General features: G+C 41.9%; 1 protein-coding gene across 1 annotated transcript in view; it reads left to right on the top strand.

Moving 5' to 3' along the window:
* The window catches only part of OPN5 (opsin 5), a 27,422-nt gene extending 21,638 nt beyond the window's left edge, over positions 1-5,784 (top strand). Inside the window, exons 5-6 of the mRNA XM_049653779.1 lie at positions 2,039-2,280; positions 5,721-5,784. Coding sequence (XP_049509736.1) covers positions 2,039-2,280; positions 5,721-5,784 — 306 coding nt within the window. The remainder of the gene's footprint in view (positions 1-2,038; positions 2,281-5,720) is intronic.
* Positions 5,785-18,669: the final 12,885 nt, after the last annotated feature.

Genomic DNA, 18,669 nt, shown 5'->3' on the forward strand with positions numbered 1-18,669 from the left:
AAAAAAAAAAAAAAAAAAAAAAAAAAAAAAAAAAAAAAAAAAAAAGAGGGTGGGGAAAGAGGTGGTGATGCCTGCCTTGGATAGTTCCATTTTTTCATCTTCTCTGGGTTTTGGGGAACTCAAGGATAAAGGAAGCTCCACTTTTCCTACAAAGCCCTTATAAAATCACAAAGATGGGTCTGATCATGCTCTTTCTGGCCATGTACTCATCCCTGTTCTTGCTATGGTGGCCAGGGGCCTGCAGGCCTCTGCTCAAGCTTGGGTCACGCGAAGCCAGCTCTATGCAACAGGGGTAGAAGGGATACAGGCAATGCTGAAGTAGAAGGTATATGAGGCAGAGGAAAATAAACAAAACCAGACGTCCACTGCACAGCCCTAACGTGAATATTGTTTCATGATTTCTCCTACAGAAAAAAATACTCTGGTAGATAATAGTGTAAAGAGACTTCGAAGTTCGTGCACTCTGTCTCAATTAGGACGTGAAATGGCTCCTGTTTAAAATGGACACCAAAGCTCGGACCTCATTTGCCAGTGTTAGTACTCGAAGCGAGAGCCCTTCTATTTCTTATTTACACTGCAGCCTAAACAAACTGTTACAAGTGGAAATTCTGTGTGGCCAGGGATGGTGTCTGCTTTGCTCATTGCTTTATCCCCAGCACAGAACATGGGGGAATACTCACCCTTGTTGATTCAACGAATGAGCAATGAGTTTTCTACCTCCTATTTCTTCCTGCCCCAGTTCATTTAGCAGAGGTCAATCTTCCATTCGTTAAGTCTCCTGCTCAAAAACCTACTAGTGCCTCAAAGCACATGGAATGAAGTGCACGCTTGGTAATATGCTCCACAAACCCCTGAATATACGCATGTTGTCTCTCTCTCCAGGCTCATCTCATGTGCCAAAGTGAATTGCTTGCTAGTTTCTGTACAAACCTCACACATACCTGTGCCTTTGCTCACACTGATCGTACTGCTATTCCTTTATTTTAACTTAGCAACATGCAGGTTATATGCCACGTCTCCCGCGAAACTGTTCTGAACTTGCCCCGTGCCGTGCAGTTTGGTCCTCCTCCGGGCTGGCACTTAAATCCTACTCTGCCGTGTACTGCCGTGGTTTGTATTCCAGAGGGATACAGCCAGGCACTAAGGTGTACTAGTGTCCCCGTTAGCGCTTGGCATTGTGTCTGACACAAGGCACTTGCTAAAAAGGGGTTGTTGAATTCAAGTGAGATAATCCATAGGGTCAGGTAGTTACAGGGCACTAATTAGGGCTACGTCAGTAGGGGGGCTGGGTTGCAGATGGTGAGAAACTAGTGAGAGCGTTTTAAAACCCTGTCTCTAATTATTCTTTGATCTGAAACTTTAGAGGCTCCCCCAGGTAATTATAATTTTGTGAGAGAGAAAAGTCCTTTCTGGAAAAGTCTTGCTTAATGCAACTGTGTCACTTTGGTTAAAGCTTGGCAATTCTGTTTTACTTTATATCTAGTGAATTTCCAGTCTCTGAGCCTCACACTTGAGAAAATAAGCCAAAAGAAGGAACACTTGATAGAAATCTCTGAAGAAGATTCATATTAAAATTTCCAACAAGAGCAGAGTTTCTGTTTCCTGAGGCAAATGAGTGATTTCAAATTTCTTCAAGGTGAACATATTGTCCGTGTACCTCTGTGAAAATACGATGGAACATATTTTCCATCAACGTGGGTTGAGAAGTCTTGGAAATTTCAGGAGCACTGATGTCTTCTTAGCATGAGTTCATGCCCAATGTAAAATTGGACAGCGTTTATAGGGTTAAACTTTGGGTCTCTTGGGACATTCCAATTCTGGAGTAGAGACTGGATAGGATGTGGTAAATGGGATAAGGCATTGTAATAACTTCTTCTGGCTGAACATCTCTGAAGTCCATCTGAAATGTCTCTCCTATGGGCGAGATAAATGTAAAAGGTAATAGACTTTCTTGGGTGTAATTGGGCTGCCGCTCCTCCTCCCACCCTTCATTTCCACCCAGTGTTTTGACTCTGTTCTGTTAACTTGCCCTCTCCAGGTGGCGATGCTGATTTGCGCTGGCTTCCTGATCGCCTGGATTCCTTACGCGGTGGTCTCTGTGTGGTCAGCTTTCGGAAGGCCAGACTCCATCCCCATCCAACTGTCTGTGGTGCCAACCCTACTTGCAAAATCAGCAGCAATGTACAACCCCATCATTTACCAGGTCATCGATTACAAATTTGCCTGTTGCCAAACTGGTGGTTTGAAAGCAACCAAGAAGAAATCCTTGGAAGACTTCAGGTAAAATTTTGGAAGCTGGGAATGAATGATGCTGTTTCACAATCCTATGGGATTCAAGCCACTCCGATATGCTATCTTCTTAGGCTTAGAGCTCATCACTTAGGAGTAGTGTAATGAGGACTGTATTTTTCTGTTCATCAAAATTCCTGAAATCAAGCCATCAGGTATGTAGGGTTGAATGTCATGGGTAGAGGATACCAAACGGATGCTCTATTTGAGCAACCACCATTCATCCCTCTTCCTTATCTAGGACCAAATCCATTTTACCCCAAGAGTACAGTTCCACATGGCAATGATCCAAAATTAAGTTCTCACAACAGAACAGATTCTCCTGTTTGAGATGTTTCTGCCATTAGCTAAGAGTTCTAGGATTTGGGCAGGCAAAGGAAGGAGAGAAGGGAGGTGACATATTCTGCTCTCTGTTCAGGTTCTTTGTGTTATTCCCACAAGAGCCCCGTGTTGTCCCTTCTCTTTGTCAGACAAGGAGATGGAGGTAAGGTTAAGGTCACCTTAACCTTACAAGTACCTAACAAGTACCTAACAAGTAAGGTTAAGGTCAAGCGAGCTGCCTGTGTTTATGCAGCCAGCAAGTAGCAGAGCAGAGGTTTCAATTCGGGTCCCCTGGGTTTCAAAACAGTCTACACTGTTTCCGCTACGAAATGAACAGATGAGTTTGGGGATCCAGCACCATAGTTCCCAAAGGCTCCATGTGAGTAAAGAGTTGAGAGTGATGTGTGGACTTTGCGTCCAGTTAGGGCCAGTCTTAGTAGAGTGTAGATCAGGCACCTGAATGCATGGTCTGAGGTGAGGGGTGTTGAGAAGGAATGGGTTCTCTGATTTCCATTAATTCTTACTCACTGGATGTCTGGTTGTTTCCCAATACTATTTTCCTGTATCGAATAGGAAACAGAAGAGGGAAGAAAGGTAGAACTAGCTTTGAGAAGATACGGGTCTTTATCTTGTTCTCTCAGTGTGCTGGAGCAAAGTGGTTACGTTTTTGACCTTTAACGTCCTCGCCATGCAGGGTACAGATCAAATGAAAAAAAAAAAAAAAAGGCACAAAGAAACAGTATTGTCATTGTTGCTGGTACAGGGGAAGAAATACACAATTTGGAAGTAGAAGATTAGTGTTTGGTTCATTTTTCTGTATCCGGGCAAATGAACTACTTATAACTTAAAATTGTGACGAGCTGCTTGTAACAGCCATCATTTGAAACTGTAGGAATTACACCAAATGCATGTTTGGAAAGGGCTAGGTGACAACTGTTCGTGGTTTTTGTTTTGTCTTGTTTTTCTTTCACGTTGTTGGTGGTTCATACCTTTTCTGTGGAATTGGATAAACTCAAATGCTAAAATGCATCTATTTCGGCAGTAACAGCACTTTTCCCTTATCAACTATTAATACTTTATTATGAATGCAGGTTAGAGAGAGTGTTCTTCATAGAGCAGTTGCGGGAGAAAATAATGGGCATTTCTTCCTCTGAAAGAGATGGGACTTTGACAGGAATGGCTGAAGGCAGATTGCACCTACCTCATAATCTTGCCTCGGACTGAGTCTGTGTTCTGTGCCTTAGCTCTTCAGGGTAGGCAGCACATAAATACTCAATTGCGCAATTATGAAAAGAGAGAAATTTATGAGGAAGGCAGTGACTCGGGGCCTCAGACCTTCAGAAAAGCCAGCCAGCCAAGAGTCAGTTCAGTTCACCTGCTCCTGTTAGCTGTTGCTATGAAATACAACAGTTGGTTGGCTGAAGGACAAGTGCTGTTTTCTTACTCCGGGGTCTCAGCTTTCAGTGGAAAAAGCAGGCGGTAGCGCTAAAAAACCCTTGGGTTTTAAAGTCTGGAACATCTTTAGAAAAGGAATGCAGAAGCGGTGTGAGGAGTCGCCGATTTTTAGAAGGCTCTCTTCAGAGAAGAACTTTCCAAAGAAGCGAAAAAGCAAACATTTTGTCGTCGTTGCCCTTGTTATTAAAAAACTAAGAAAGTGGGTAACATAGATGCTTATAGAATGAGACGAAGTGGTAAGAAGCCAGTCCAGAGTGGTTAATGCTCTGCCAGAACAGTTTAAATTGAATTTAAACTAGATTAATTGATATCCTTGTTTTTTTTTCCTTTTCTGAGCTCTGGAATGAATTTGCTTATAATGGGACACCCTCTTGGGAAATATTTTGCATTCAAATAAGAAAGCTAATGTGTTGAATATGAGTTGTGGAAATAAATTTTGAGTGGTTTTTACAGTTCATTTAAAGTTAACTAATTCCCCCCGCTGAATTGAGTCCTCTTGAGATTTTGGTAGAAGCTGATGAACTAAAGCATGGCCAAGAGCCCTTTTTGACAGGCTGTCTGTTATTCATCTCATCTGGGTATCCAGATGAGGTCTCCTGTATTTTGCAAACAGTGCTTTTCTGCCCTGTTTGTGTATTGGAGACACCTGGGGAACATGGAAAAAACTAATGCTCCCTGGAAAGAGATTTGGCTTCCACTGGTCTGGATTGGACCTTCATTAGTTTGTTTGATTAGTTAGCTCTCCCAGATGGTTCTCGTACCCAGCCATTGTTGAAAGCCAGTGACCCAGAGCCTGGAAAAGGAAAACATTAATAGCTCAGAAGCCTCTCACCCCACTTACACAGAGACCAATGAGGTCATCTACATCAGTGACAGGGAAACCAGACTTCAGGAGCTAGGCCAATCTTAGATGCAATAAAAACGTTCAAATGACACGGGGAATACATAGCGAAGGACCGAGGCATTTTACATTCCTAATAGTTTAGTAAAGATAAAGTATAAAAAAAGTACTAAATTCTGGCATTGCCGTTGTAATAAACCTTCCCTCACCACCTTAATTTGAATGCTGTCCTTCACTCTTTGTAGGTAAGATACAGGGCCCAACTGACTGGTTGGTAGATAGGTAGGAGATGTAGTTTGTTCTAGGGACAGAAAACTCACTAGGCCACGCGGAATGTGCCATGAATAAGTGGTCTGGTTTTGGAAAGCTCCACTCAAGGGATTTCTTGACTTTGAATATTTTAAAAAATTTTCTAATGTTTATTTATTTTTGAGAGAGAGTGAGGGAGAGAGAGAGAGAGAGAGAGAGAGAGAGAGAATAATAGAGTGCAAGCAGGGGAGGGGCAGAGAGAGAGGGAGACACAGAAACAGAAGCAGGCTCCAGGCTCTGAGCTGCCAGCACAGAGCCAGACGTTGGGCTCAAACCCACAAACAGTGCGACCATGACCTGAGCCGAAGTCGGACGCTCACCCGACTGAGCCACCCAGGTGCCCTTTGGTTTGGAATATTTTAAAGTGATTTATTATTTGCCTTCTCTTTCTAGTTCAAGTCTTGTGTGTATAATCTTCATGATAGACAAGACTGATGTGTATACATAGTATGTGTCTGTGTGTGCGTATATATATTAAGTTGTGTTTTTCTTCTCCTGTATCTAGGCTGCACACTGTAACCACAGTCAGGAAGTCTTCTGCTGTGCTGGAAGTCCATCAAGAGGTATGAAGATGGGCACGGCATCACTCATGGACATAATTATTCACTTATTTGCCTCTTCACTGCTGTTGATGTTTGATTGTGACTACACTTTTCTCTTTATATTATATTTTTATATTTTGTACACTTTCCCTCTTTTTCCTTCAGCCAGGATTTGCTGGGGAATGCCAATGGCCAAGTGGAAATTAGATTGTAGGATATTATGTAAGGAATATTACCAGGATGAGCCTCCCTGGAATTTCTTTTTATTGTAATTTAAAACCTAATTGTCATGCCCCAAAGTATGAAGTCTGAGATACTGAGAAAAATGTTTAATTACTTTATTTATTAGCATGTTATTTCATTTCATTATGTCATCATTATTTCTTAATGTAGGGCCAGGGTGGCAGTTTTGGGGTTCATTCAGGTGGGTGATTGTTGGGACTGTGGTTCTTTGGTATCCGCTTCTGGTTCTTTTTTTTTTTTTTTTTTTTTTTTTTTTTTAAGAGAGGGGGGGAGAGCATGAGCAGGGGAGAAGCAGCGAGAGAGGGAGACACAGAATTTTGAAGCAGGCTCCAGGCTCTGAGCTGTCAGCACAGAACCGGATGCGGGCCTCGAACTCACGAACTGTGAGATCATGCCCTGAGCCGAAGTCGGACGCTCAACCGACTGAGCCACCCAGGCGCCCCTCTGCTTCTGATTCTTGTAACCATTCTCTTCTGATGTTGGCAAAGAGTCATACTAATGGTAGTGATTCCATGGAGCAGTCCTCTAGGGAAATCAATTTTGCCTTAAACCCCTAAATGGAAAACTCTCTCGTGTCTCTGAATTTGAGGGCAAAAGCAATTCTTACCGGTAATAATTTTACCCACATGGATTTTCCTCATGAAGCCGTACATACTAACAGTGGATGTGACAGGGTATTTATTACGAGCTGTAATTATACACAAAACAAATTTAGTGAAAATAGCTCTATGGAAGTATTTTTTGTTTGTTTTCCGTTACCTTTTTGTTTCTTTTGTTCATTGTTTTCAACAAATACCGTGTGAGGTTTACAGGTGAAAGAAATGCAGATAAGAATAAATTGGAATGATTTCAGTTGCAGATGCCTGCCCCTTAAGAACTAACGCAAGAGGGCAGGCATGTAAATACTAGGTCCAAACTGGCCTTTAAGACCTGTCTATCCGGTCTTCTTTCCTGATCCAAGGAGGATTGGGTTAGGGCCATCTTCCTTGCAGTTCTTTTCATTGAAGCCCTAGGCAGGGGTCCCCCATGCTCCCTGCTCCATTCACCTTCCTCTTCTGCTATGACCCTAAACCCTGCTCAACAATTCTGATCCCACCTTTCTGATAACGGCTGGTGAGAGAAGAGGGAGAAAGAAGGGAGAGGCCCTTCCAGAACCTTTGATAATCTTTCCACTCCTTCCATCTGAGGATTTATAGAGATCAGACCCTCCTCCAAGTCCTCAGTCCTCAGTACATGGTACCTTGGGTTTCTTTGTCTATTAGTTTTCTCCAGAGTCGGGGTGGAGAAGGAGTTGATGAGTGTGAAGGGCTTACGATAAGTGCTCAATAGATGTGTATGTAAAACACTCTCTGATTAAAGCAAAGGGAGTGACACGCCTGCGTGGGGCTTGGGACTGCTTACCTGAGTGCGGACAAAAGTGGCAGGATTCTCATTAGGATAAGGAGCAAGGGACTTTGAGGCAGATGAGTAAAATACAGAGGTGTGGAAGAGCATGGCACGGTGGAGGGGGACACAAGTTCAGAGCACAGTCAGACTGCCTGTGTCTACAGCTCACTGCCCTTCAGCAAGCCTGTAAGGTGGGTATAGCGACAACAGCTTGATCACAGGATCCTTTTGAGGCTTAGATGGGAAAATATCCACATAAATCACTTAGCGCCAAGACAGTAACGGAGGGAGCAGCCCCTACATATTAGCAATTGTGGTCATTACTATTAACGTGGTTGGTGGTGGTCACAAGTGGGGCAAGAAATTGTACTCGGGCAAGAGCCAGATCAGACCCCAAGGGCCTTGTCGGTGATGTTATGTGATTCTTACCTCTAAAGGGATGGGGACCCTCTGGGAAGGGTGTGATGAGGTTTATGACTTTTAGGAAGACCAGTCTGAGGGCAGCGTGGAGAGTAGATTGTTCTGCGTGGCGATAGGGTTCAAGAGTAGAGGTTGGGAGACCAGTTGGGTAGCTGTATAAAGACATGAAAGTTTATGAGGGCCTGAATTAAGGATTGGTATCAGACATGGAGATGAAAATATCAGACATGGAGATGAAAATATAGGTTTAAAATATTTTAAGTGGGAGATCTTGACAATTGATTGTGTGGGAGGTGAAGGAACCAAGGATGACAGGGGAGCATCTGCTCAGGAAACAGTGAGGTTAGTGGTGACTGCATTGTGCAAGAGGGCAGAGGGATGGGGGCAGACAACAAACCAAATTTGGGATATGTTGACCCTAGTGTCCAGAGCACAGGTGAAAATATTTTTAAAAAAATAGGCAGTTAAAAATAACCTAAAATCATACATGATGTATGGGGATTGGAATTTTCAAGTGAAGCAGGTAGGAAAAGAATGAACATTAAGGGAGAAATTGCCTGTTTCAAAAGACCTGATGAAAATGAAGTGAAGAATTTTTTGTTTCGTTTTGATTTTGAAGGCATGATTATGGAAGTGAATGATGGAGGGGAGTAGAAAAGAACATTCCGATTAACATCTAGAAGGTAGAATTTAACACTGACATTGTACAGAAGTTCCTGAAGATAGACCCATCCTGTCATTTTTTTAACTGTTTAACTAGGGTGTAGTCTTTCCCGTGGCTTAGAAAAGCATCTATAAGAAAGGATTAGCAGAGCTATTGGTAGGGGGCGGGGGGAGGGCAGGGGCAGGGGAAGAGTGTAAATACCAGGAATTTTGGGAAAAAATATGACTTAAGAAGTGATTCTACATGCTCTGGTTCCACATTTTGTTTTGGTGATACTTTGGGAGCTGGGAGGCACCAGAATTGTTACCAGTACTGATAGGGAAAGAGAAAACTTAGGGTAGAATAAAGGAGGAAAAGAATGAGCCCTTGAGGGTTGGGCTGTTGTTGGATGATTGACCATTCCCTGGGGCTTCCAATGATTTGAGAAAGCTCTGTGTAGTCCCCAAACACTTCAACAAATTCAGTTAAGCTTACTTTAGTTTAGAAGATAGACATATCATATTTCGTGCTGATAAGGCTGCGTGAGATAATCTGAAACCTTGAGCAGACACTATGCTTAGTCTCCTTTAGATTCTGGTAGCTGTTTCCATGGTTCTATGCCAGGCACAGGAAGGACACTCAGACATTGAATGGTTGAAATCAAAAGAGTGGCTTTCAGGTTTGAATTGGGAAAGATCTGGAAGCATGGAATAAAGTACTGAATTAAGAGTGTAAAATCCTAGATCCCTAGTTTATGCTTTATTTTAAATCCACTTGTTTCTATGTAGCTGTTTTAATATGACTGTCTCACGAATGAGTGAATGAATGAATGAATAAGTGCATGAATTTGTGAGATGGGGATTAAGAATAGAGATGCCCTAATAACTTGAAATGTTGGGTGTCAAGAATCATAATAAAATCCAAAAATATTTTGATTTTTTTTCCTAAGTAGAATGAGGGAACGGGAATATATTACACAGTAAAACCCAGCTATTTAACTCTTAGAAATTTAATTGTTTGGAGAATCAAGCCTTATATTTATTTCGAACTGAATGGTAACTCAGTTCTTTTTCCAGGGAAAAATGCATTGCCATCTTTAATGATTCTTAAAAATATGAACCCAAATCTGCCAGTGGGAGTGCTTTTCCATTAAGTTAGTGCACATGAGGGAGCAACAAGGAAGGGGAAGTAGAGAGGAAGAGGTGGAGAGTGAGTGGGATATTGTATTGCCTACAGAATAAAATGTCTTAAATTCTGCCAAACTGTCAGAGGATGATTTATATGGAGTGAGGGTAAATGCCATTGTAGAAAAAAAGGTTAGTGAAAGTAGAAAGAGCCTTTGATTCAATAACTAATTTTGTAGAAAACAAGGCAGACCTCTTGCCCAGAAGGCCAAAGAGTTGACTTTTAGGTACTCTTCTTGCGAAAAGGAGTAAATGGCAAGAAATATAAGAGCTATAAGGGATATGGTAAGAAACTGGAGGGATGTCCAATGTCAAGCCATTAGCCCCACCGCCAAACTGCTGGTCGCCACCATAACCTTGAATGGTTTTTCAACGATGGTACAACTTTCAACATATATATTCATTAGGTTGTGGAACTCTGAAGAATACATATGCTGTAAGCTGGGTTCCGTCCTCAGAACAGAGGGATAGTGTGGCACCAGGTGTTTTGGAGGGAGAAATCTAAGAAAACAGCCCCTTGTGGAATGCTGGAACCAAGGCTCCCAGTCTCCTCCCTGAGAAACCAGAGGAAGGGAACAAGAGGCTGCTGGGTGAGTCAGCATATTCCTCACATACAGCTGTATTAGTAGGTGTCAGAGCTATCTTGTTCAGAGAGGAGGACTTTTTTCCCTTAATACCAAGAGTTACACTTTTGTAAGTATTTTCTATTTTGGAAGAGTCATCCACTTGTAACACCCACCCTTCCCACATACACGCACACCCAAATGAACAAAATCTAATTTTGTTAGGGGAAAAGAAAAGCATCTGATCCACTTGAAAAATGAACCACATTTGGCAGCAAGCATGTGGGATTTATCCAAACTGCTTAGAATTAGATCTGAATCTACGGATTTTGACACTCCGTCCATGTAGAAGCAAAGCCATGTATGAGCCCAGACTGATAAAAAGCTTTAAAGCATTGGAAGTGAGGAATAATAGTATTAAAGCAGAATCACTCTCAACACTCCCAGAGAGTAGAGAAACTGGCACCCTTCTCTAAATATAGGACCAAGCGTGAAGATTCTACAAGCACTTCCAAACTAGGAGTTTGCAGGAACTTGCTGCCACAGGGGAACTGGCAGAGCATCCATCCAAAAGAGAATGCAATTCTGTGGTTGAGGCTGAACGTGGGGAATAGATGAAGCCCTTGGCCCAGGATGGGGATGAAACCAGGCGCTTTCCAAAGATGACACCTCTCTGAAGACGAAGAAGATGGTTCAGGGTGAGATGAGACCCCAGCCACCTCTGTTGAGTCGTTTGCTGTTATTGTTAGCGGAAGTATCTGGGCAAGCCCCAGTGAGGAGCCTGCAATGAAAGGCGTGTGGACTGGTAGCATGAACGTCCTGAAAGTCAGGTTAGCCCAGGAGCCAGAAGACCAGGTAGGTACCTCTGTAAGAAACAACTGGCTCAAAAATGTTCATGGTCACAGTCAGAGCCCCTGGAGTGTAATGGCTTGAGTGGGTAAGGCAGAAACAAGAGGTAGAGTGGAGATACACTGAAAGAGTGGATCAGGAGGGGCAATTTCCTATTTCAGGGCCTGCAGGTGGATACAGACCCTTGGAGGAGCTAATTAGCTGGTAACTATGTGGGCACAGAGTAACAACTTCTAGACAAACTCTACAAAAAGTTTGCATGCAAACGTTGATATAAAAAGGAGGCAGGTGTGACTTCTTTAAATACCTTTAAAAATATATTTATTTTTAGCTCCTAGAGAAAATACCAGAAGTGGTTAAATGATTGTACTCACAGTTTAGTTGCTCAAATCCCCAACGACAACATCTAGCTGTTGGCTTCACCCCTTGGGTACTCTACATTTCCTAGGTAGTGGAGTCAATGACATGGCTTGCTGTTTGGAAATAACTGAATAATTCTGAAGGTTAGAGACATACATATTTTTGGCACTGTAAGTATACATGTGATCCTGGTGGGAAGAAAGGGAGTTATTTATTCCATTTTCAGCCGTTTAGGGTCTTGGTTGTCTTCAGTTTTGTCTTAATTTAATTTAGCACAACTATTAATTAAAATCGTTTATCACTCAATATAAATGATCTTCAAATGAATAAAATCATTCACATCAGTCAGCTGCTACTATCAGTACATGTTTCCTGTTACAGTGGCTTATGAGTTTTTTCAAATTAAGTTTCAGAGTGGTTGAAGTTAGAGGGGGAGATATATTCTCCCAGAAAATACTCTACTCGTTTTATTTCAGATGATCAGTATAAATGAGTAGTGGTGGGGAATCATTTGAGCTTGTGAGTCTTAGATGGCGGCCCATTTTGTATTGATTCCAGTTAATACAAATAGATGAGGTGTGTTCTCATTGTAGTGAGAGCCATATGATTAAAGGTTGTGTAAAAGGTCGAAACTCAAGTTACTTGCCAGGTATTAAATTTCTCCAAGGGAAATAATAGCAGCTACAATATTATTAAGTTTAACATATGACAAACAAGCATTGCTCTAGCGCAGAGGTCAGCAAAATACAGCCCTCAGGTCAAATCTGGCCCACCGCCTATTTTTGTAAATAAAGTTTTATTGGAACACAACCACTCATTTGTTTACATATCGTCTGTGGCTGCTTCCCTTTTTGAGTTGTTGAGAGAGAGATTGTCTTGAAGGGCCTAAAGTATGTGTTTTCTGGCACTTCACAGAAAAAGTCTCACAAAAATCTGCTCTACTGTTTACATGTCTTAAGACCTCGAGGGGGATATACTTTGCTCCTTATGAAGAAACTGAGGTGCAGAGAATTTATGCAACCTGCTCAAAAGTCACACAGTCAGTGGAAGAGTTGGGGTTCCAGCTCTCTCACGCTGCCTCCAGAGCCTGCACTTCTCACTGCTGTAGGGGCTGACAGAGAGATTTGTTCTGTCTTTAAATTTTCTCCTTCCCTCTTGCTTGCTCTAAAATCCTACTCTAGGTTTCTTCGAATAATTTTACTTCCTTGCTCAATTTACAAATGGGATGGGGAATTAAGAATCAATTTCCACCCTTTTTATAGAGCCCGGAGGTCCCAGACCAGGTGCATCAAGTCATAACTCTGTTTATGTTATAAGGGAATCAGTTGTATGGGGGTGTGTTGAGGTGATAACCTTTGAAGATAAATTAAAGTAAACATTATTTAATGAGTATTTACTACACAGGAAGCTATGCTGAAAAGAATGCACACTCTTTATATGAAAAGAGGTCATGGTCCGGTGGAAAAACAGATGAGTGAAGGATGATTGCGATACCTTGTGGAGAGTGCTATGAGAGAGGGAGCACAGGGAGCTCTATGAGCATAGGAGGGCTCTCCTAAGCCACACTGGTGTGGGAAGGGATGAGACCTGTCCTGGAAGAGGAAATTTCCCATAGGAGTTGGTCAGAAGAAATTGCTGGAAGGGTCTTCAAAACCAGAGAGAGCTTTGTGAGGAAAAGGACACTCTATGTAAAGGCATGATATATTACAGAGGCTCTAAGAAGTTGTATAGAGACAGGGAAGGGGTTGTAAATTCATGAAGGTCCTTGAAGATCATGATCTCAGGGTCAACAGCTTCTTTTGTTTCCAGTTGACTGTGGGAAAATCTTTAAGTGTTTTTAGTACATGAGGATTGTTTTCAGAGTTCCATTTTGGACCACAAAACACAAAACACAGCAGTTGGGACACCTGTATTGAGTTGCCTTGGAGGCTTGTGTAAATGTAAATCACCTGGCCCTACTCATACCTCCCACATCTGCCTCTCTGTGGAGTGGTACCCATTTAAATCTCTGGGATATTGAAATCTAATGATGTTTTTATACACTTCACAGCTTGAGGAGCATTGAAGAATGGTTTTAAGAAGGCGTAGGGGGAAAACTAATCTAGGTGAGGACTGAAGAGGGTCTGAAAAGTTGTACCTGGGTTGCAGAGGGAGAGATGGATTTTAGAAGTATTTTGGAATTAAAGATCGACACGAGTTGGTAATTAATTGCATGTGGATAATGGATAGCAAAGGAAAAGGAAATGTCCTTTCTGATTAAAAAAAAAATTCTGGGGGCGCCTGGGTGGCGCAGTCGGTTAAGCGTCCGACTTCAGCCAGGTCACGATCTCGCGGTCCGTGAGTTCGAGCCCCGCGTCAGGCTCTGGGCTGATGGCTCGGAGCCTGGAGCCTGTTTCCGATTCTGTGTCTCCCTCTCTCTCTGCCCCTCCCCCGTTCATGCTCTGTCTCTCTCTGTCCCAAAAAATAAATAAAAAACGTTGAAAAAAAATTTTTTTTAAAAAAAAAAATTCTGGCTTAAGTAATTGCAATGAGATAGAGAATATTTTTCTCCCACCTACAATTGTCCCTCCTTCTGCCTTCTCTCCCAAGTCAACTCAGATATTTGCTCAGTAGCTTCCCTATCTTTCACTCATTTCAGAAAATGAGCCAGGAAGTCTAGAAATGAGCACTCAGTTTAGTTTCCCTAAAACAGAGAAAACTATGTCCAGAGTAGTTAGTTGGAATATGTAATTATTGGAAAGGAGATCCTGATGTATAATATGTTACATTTTTTGAACTTGTCATGCCACTGTGAAGGATGTGAAACCTGGCAGGAAGAGCAGTTTAGTTAAATTAAGGAGTCTCATCTGTGGGCGCATTGGCCATGAGAGAACTGGGGAAGACTTGCTTATGAACCAACATCATACTGGTTTTTTTCTCTCTCTGAGAAACTGTTATTTGATTGATGGTTTTTATCATCCCACACTGCTGTTGATCAGATCCTCTAAATGAAATCCTCCAACTTCACAAATCTACAAGCTGATCTGCCATAGATAATCCAGAAGTGGATTATCCTCCCATGTATGTGAAGGAGACACTTTCTAGGATTTAGTTTGCTTTGGCTGTCCTAAATAGCACAAGAGAATAGCACAAATCCCTGTCATGTTTCCAGCAAAACCCCCAAGCAACAGGCTTATTGGAAAGAATTTGGTTAAGAGAGTTTCCAGAACTGGGTTCTGCCTCCGGTTAGTTGTGTGACTTTGTTCCAGCCCATGACTCGGTAGTGATGTTGAAAAACATATGAACTCAACCTTCAAGGAGCTCATTGTCTAATGGGGAAAGCAGCATCAGAGGATGGGTACACCGTCTGGCTTCAAGGAGGAAGTAAAAACTTAGAGGGTGGGTTAGGTGTTCAGGCCCAGAAGGAGATGGAGGGGCTGGTCCCTGCAGAGGCATGCCTGGAGGACAGAGAACAGTTTGTATTAGTTGGATCAAAGGGTGTGTAGGAGAAAATTAGGCTGTGCAGATGAGTAGGGAGCACATCCTAGAGGACCTTCTGGGTTAGTCTTAGAGGTTTTGCATTTTATTCTAGGTGATGTGTAGGAGTAGAACACAAGGAAATGAGTTGGGAGACTATGGAGGTGGATGGATAAGAAAAAGGGCCCGAACTAAAATAGAATATCCAGGAAGGGAACAGGATGATATGCATCCAGAAAGCTTGAATCTCCAGCACTAATTGCATCTGGGAAGAAGAGAAAGGAATCCACTGAGAAGCCATCCGCAATGACAATGTCCATCCCAATCCCTGTCCTAGTGTGTACGTGTGTTGGGGCGTGGTGGGTATGATTAGGATCTGAATTTAATTTTGGAATCTCTCCACTTCCCAGTGGTATGCTTCTCCTTGAAACTCAATTTTTCTTCTCTACAAGAGGAATGGCACACCTTTTGGAAATGAAGAGTGCATCTAAAGTGCTCCCATATGGTCTGGCACATACAGGGAAGTTAGCTGGCAAGTGTTAGTTCTCCGGACTCCCAACCCCACCCCATGTACCTTGTCAGAAGAAAGTAATTAATAAGGAATATCCAAATAATGATGCACCCTATGAATATTGAAGTAAAATATGTTAGTTGAATTATCCCAATCTATGGCAGAGTTACCAACTACAGGGTGCTGGAAACCTGCACTTCCACCATCCTCTGATGCCCATGTCAGTCTACTGTGTAAGGGACTCCTTTCCTTTAGGACAGGAGCTTGCGAAAGATGGTCTGGATACAGTGAGTGTTAAAGGAGGTCCGTCTGAGTCTCCATCTGGGGCAGCTTCAGTCCACATCTGTAATTTGCCTTGTTCTCTTACAGATGAGGTGCCGGGCAGAGGTGAGCGTGGACTGGCGAGAAAAGTATTTTTATAACCGAAAAAAGTGGTGCAAAGGGTCTTCTACTGATTGGCAGCGTCACCTGATTAGGGAGGCAGGGTTTGTTCCTGATGCCTCAATCACAGTATCTGCTCACCTCTCTGGGGTTTCGGACCAACCCCATTTTCAGTGAAAGTAGTGTGGGCTTCCTATGCTCATAATGTGCCCACTCATCACAGTTTCTGTGTAGATTATTGTCCTGTCCTAGCTGTAGTTTCCCAGATGTGGACCCCACGCAGGCAGAAGCGGTCTGATTCTTACAACTGAATTACTTCATCTTCTTTTTCTTCCTGCTTAAGCATCTTGAGAATGCCCCTTATCAGGACTCTTTGGAGAATAAGAAATGAAACCAGGGTAACCCGAATCAATGTGTCTTTTATAAAGAGGAAAATAGAGACCCATTATACTTATAAGCCAATGGAATAGCTTTTGTTTTCCTTACTTTTCTGTCTCTCTCTCTCTCTCTCGTATCATACAACAGAAGCAAAATAAGAAGAGGCTACCTTAATTTCAAAGGTAATGCTTAGGTGAGGAGGAAAGTCATTATGCTGGACCAAAGGGAGACTGGAAGCAGGAAATTTGGAGGATGAAACAAATTTACGCACCTTATAAATTTTGAATGGACTGGAAACACAGAAGAAATGAATAAAAAGGCCTGCCAGGAGACCATGAAGTGGTCTAGTTGGGAAATGACTAATGCGTGAACACAAATCTTGGTGACAGATGCGTCAGCTATCTGTGAACTTTCTAAAGGTTAAATGAACAATAATAAGATTTTGTCAGTGCCCCAAAGTGAGTTTAAACCATCAACTACATGATGCAAATATGTGAGCACCTTTCATTGGGCATGACTAAAAATAATGAGATAATGTTTAAAATAACGACATCTAGAACAAAAGAGCAATTAGGGAAAATTCGTCTAAAAAGCCAAAAAGTGATCATTGCTTGGTGCTTTCATTGTTGTCAGTAGAAATATTTCTCTTAATATAATAAATTGGGCCCTGTGGCAAGTGAAATAAGTTCCAGACCAACTATAAGTCCCTTGGGATTCCCTGGCAGCTAGAAAGCTTGGCATTCCCGAAATACCGTTTTCATCAAAATGAAAGATGCTCGTGAGTCTTCAAGTCAAACCTACTAATTATTACACCAGGCCAATTGAGAGTTTGATATATTCAAAGCTCTGTCATCCAGGGACTGATTCTGGTTTTCCTCCTGCCAAGACGTTGGTTGATTTTGACTACAGTAGCACGTCTGGTAGGCATGTATGAATAACAATTCTGGTAGCTGGATTCTCCATGACTACTGACACCACAGGGGACCTCTTCAGGTTCTTTCAGGTACATGAAGAGTTTCATTTCCAAGTAAGCGAGAGAAACAAATAACTTACCTTTGCTTGAGTGGGTCTGTGAACCTAAGGAGATTAGCCATTCCTTTTAGACTCTGTGTGTGTGTGTGTGTGTGTGTGTGTACATAATTTTCTGGTTTGCTTAATATCTTTACAAAAACTTAATAGAACTTTCCATGAATAGATAAAAGAGAAAGAAAAGTATAATGAACGATGTATCCATCTTCCAGTTTCAACAATGATCGATACGTGGCTCATCTTGTATCATGTATACCCTTATCTACCTTCTTCCCTCGCTTCCAAAGCAAATAACATCCTGGGATGTCACCACAATTTTATGAGTATCTGATTTGTGAGAACAAAATTTCCCAAAGTATGATCCACAAAAACCCTGTCCTACAAAGATACTGCAAAAATAAAGGGTGCTAATCTTCAAATACTTTGGGAAAATGCTAGACACTCTGTCTCCTTCTTGAATGGCTACCCTGTATGTTAGCACATTAATGGCTCTGAGATGAGAAGTCTACATGTTAGAACTCATTTAAACCAGTATCTTCCAAATTCGATTGAGTCTAGAACTCTATTTCCAGCAGATCCTATTTACATCATATGGAAGAAACATTAAGAGATAATATTTACAACATTTACTAGGCACTTGCTATGTGCCAAGTTTTCTGTAAAATATTTTTATATGCATTTCCTTATTTAATCCTTATAATAATCCTTTGAGATGAGATTTACCGTAATATATTACAGGGTAATATATTACCCCATTTTCAGATGAAGAAATTGAAGCTCAGATATATGAAACAACTTGACAATGGTTACACAGTAGGGAAGAGACTGGGGCAGGATTTACTCCCATATCTGTGCAGCTCCTGGAATCCCTGTGCTATATACACATTTGGAGAGGAGGTGTTAGTTACAACTGATGATGGGGACATCCTCTGGTGGCATTGATAGACCAACTCTTCTTTTCTTTTCACTTGTAGTGACAAGGGAAGCAAAGGTACAGCAAAACATATTTGGTCAGAATCAGTAGGCTAAGGATTTTGTTTAATAATTTGTATTTCCATTGTGCTTTGTACATTTTAGATTATTCACAAGTCTATTGTCATTACAGACTTGGAATTAGAACCTAGATATTATGTCCAGGGCATTTTGTTTTGACTGCACTGTGAACATTGCATTGTCAAATAGAGTATGATCCTGACTTCTGGCTTGTTTTAGTTTATGTAAACCAGAGAGGCAAAGGAAAGGGGTGCGAGGGAAACCACCTTAATCAAGAATTACTTGATGGAGGAGAATCTACTCATGATAATGCACTTTTCAAAATATCCTACAGGCAAGGTCTGGTGCTTACCTCGGTGTCTAGATCACGATTTTCATGTTTTAGGGTAGGAAAGGAGGAATCTACAAAGTTAGTTTTCTTAGGACAACTTATGACTATCACGTCCCAGGGAGAACTCTGCCAGTGCTCTTGGTGATTTTCTTACTCCCCCCACCCCAGCCTGGGTTGGAAGCTCT

This window comes from Panthera uncia (assembly GCF_023721935.1).
Source record: "Panthera uncia isolate 11264 chromosome B2 unlocalized genomic scaffold, Puncia_PCG_1.0 HiC_scaffold_24, whole genome shotgun sequence".
In the NCBI taxonomy this organism is placed as follows: Eukaryota; Metazoa; Chordata; class Mammalia; order Carnivora; family Felidae; genus Panthera; species Panthera uncia.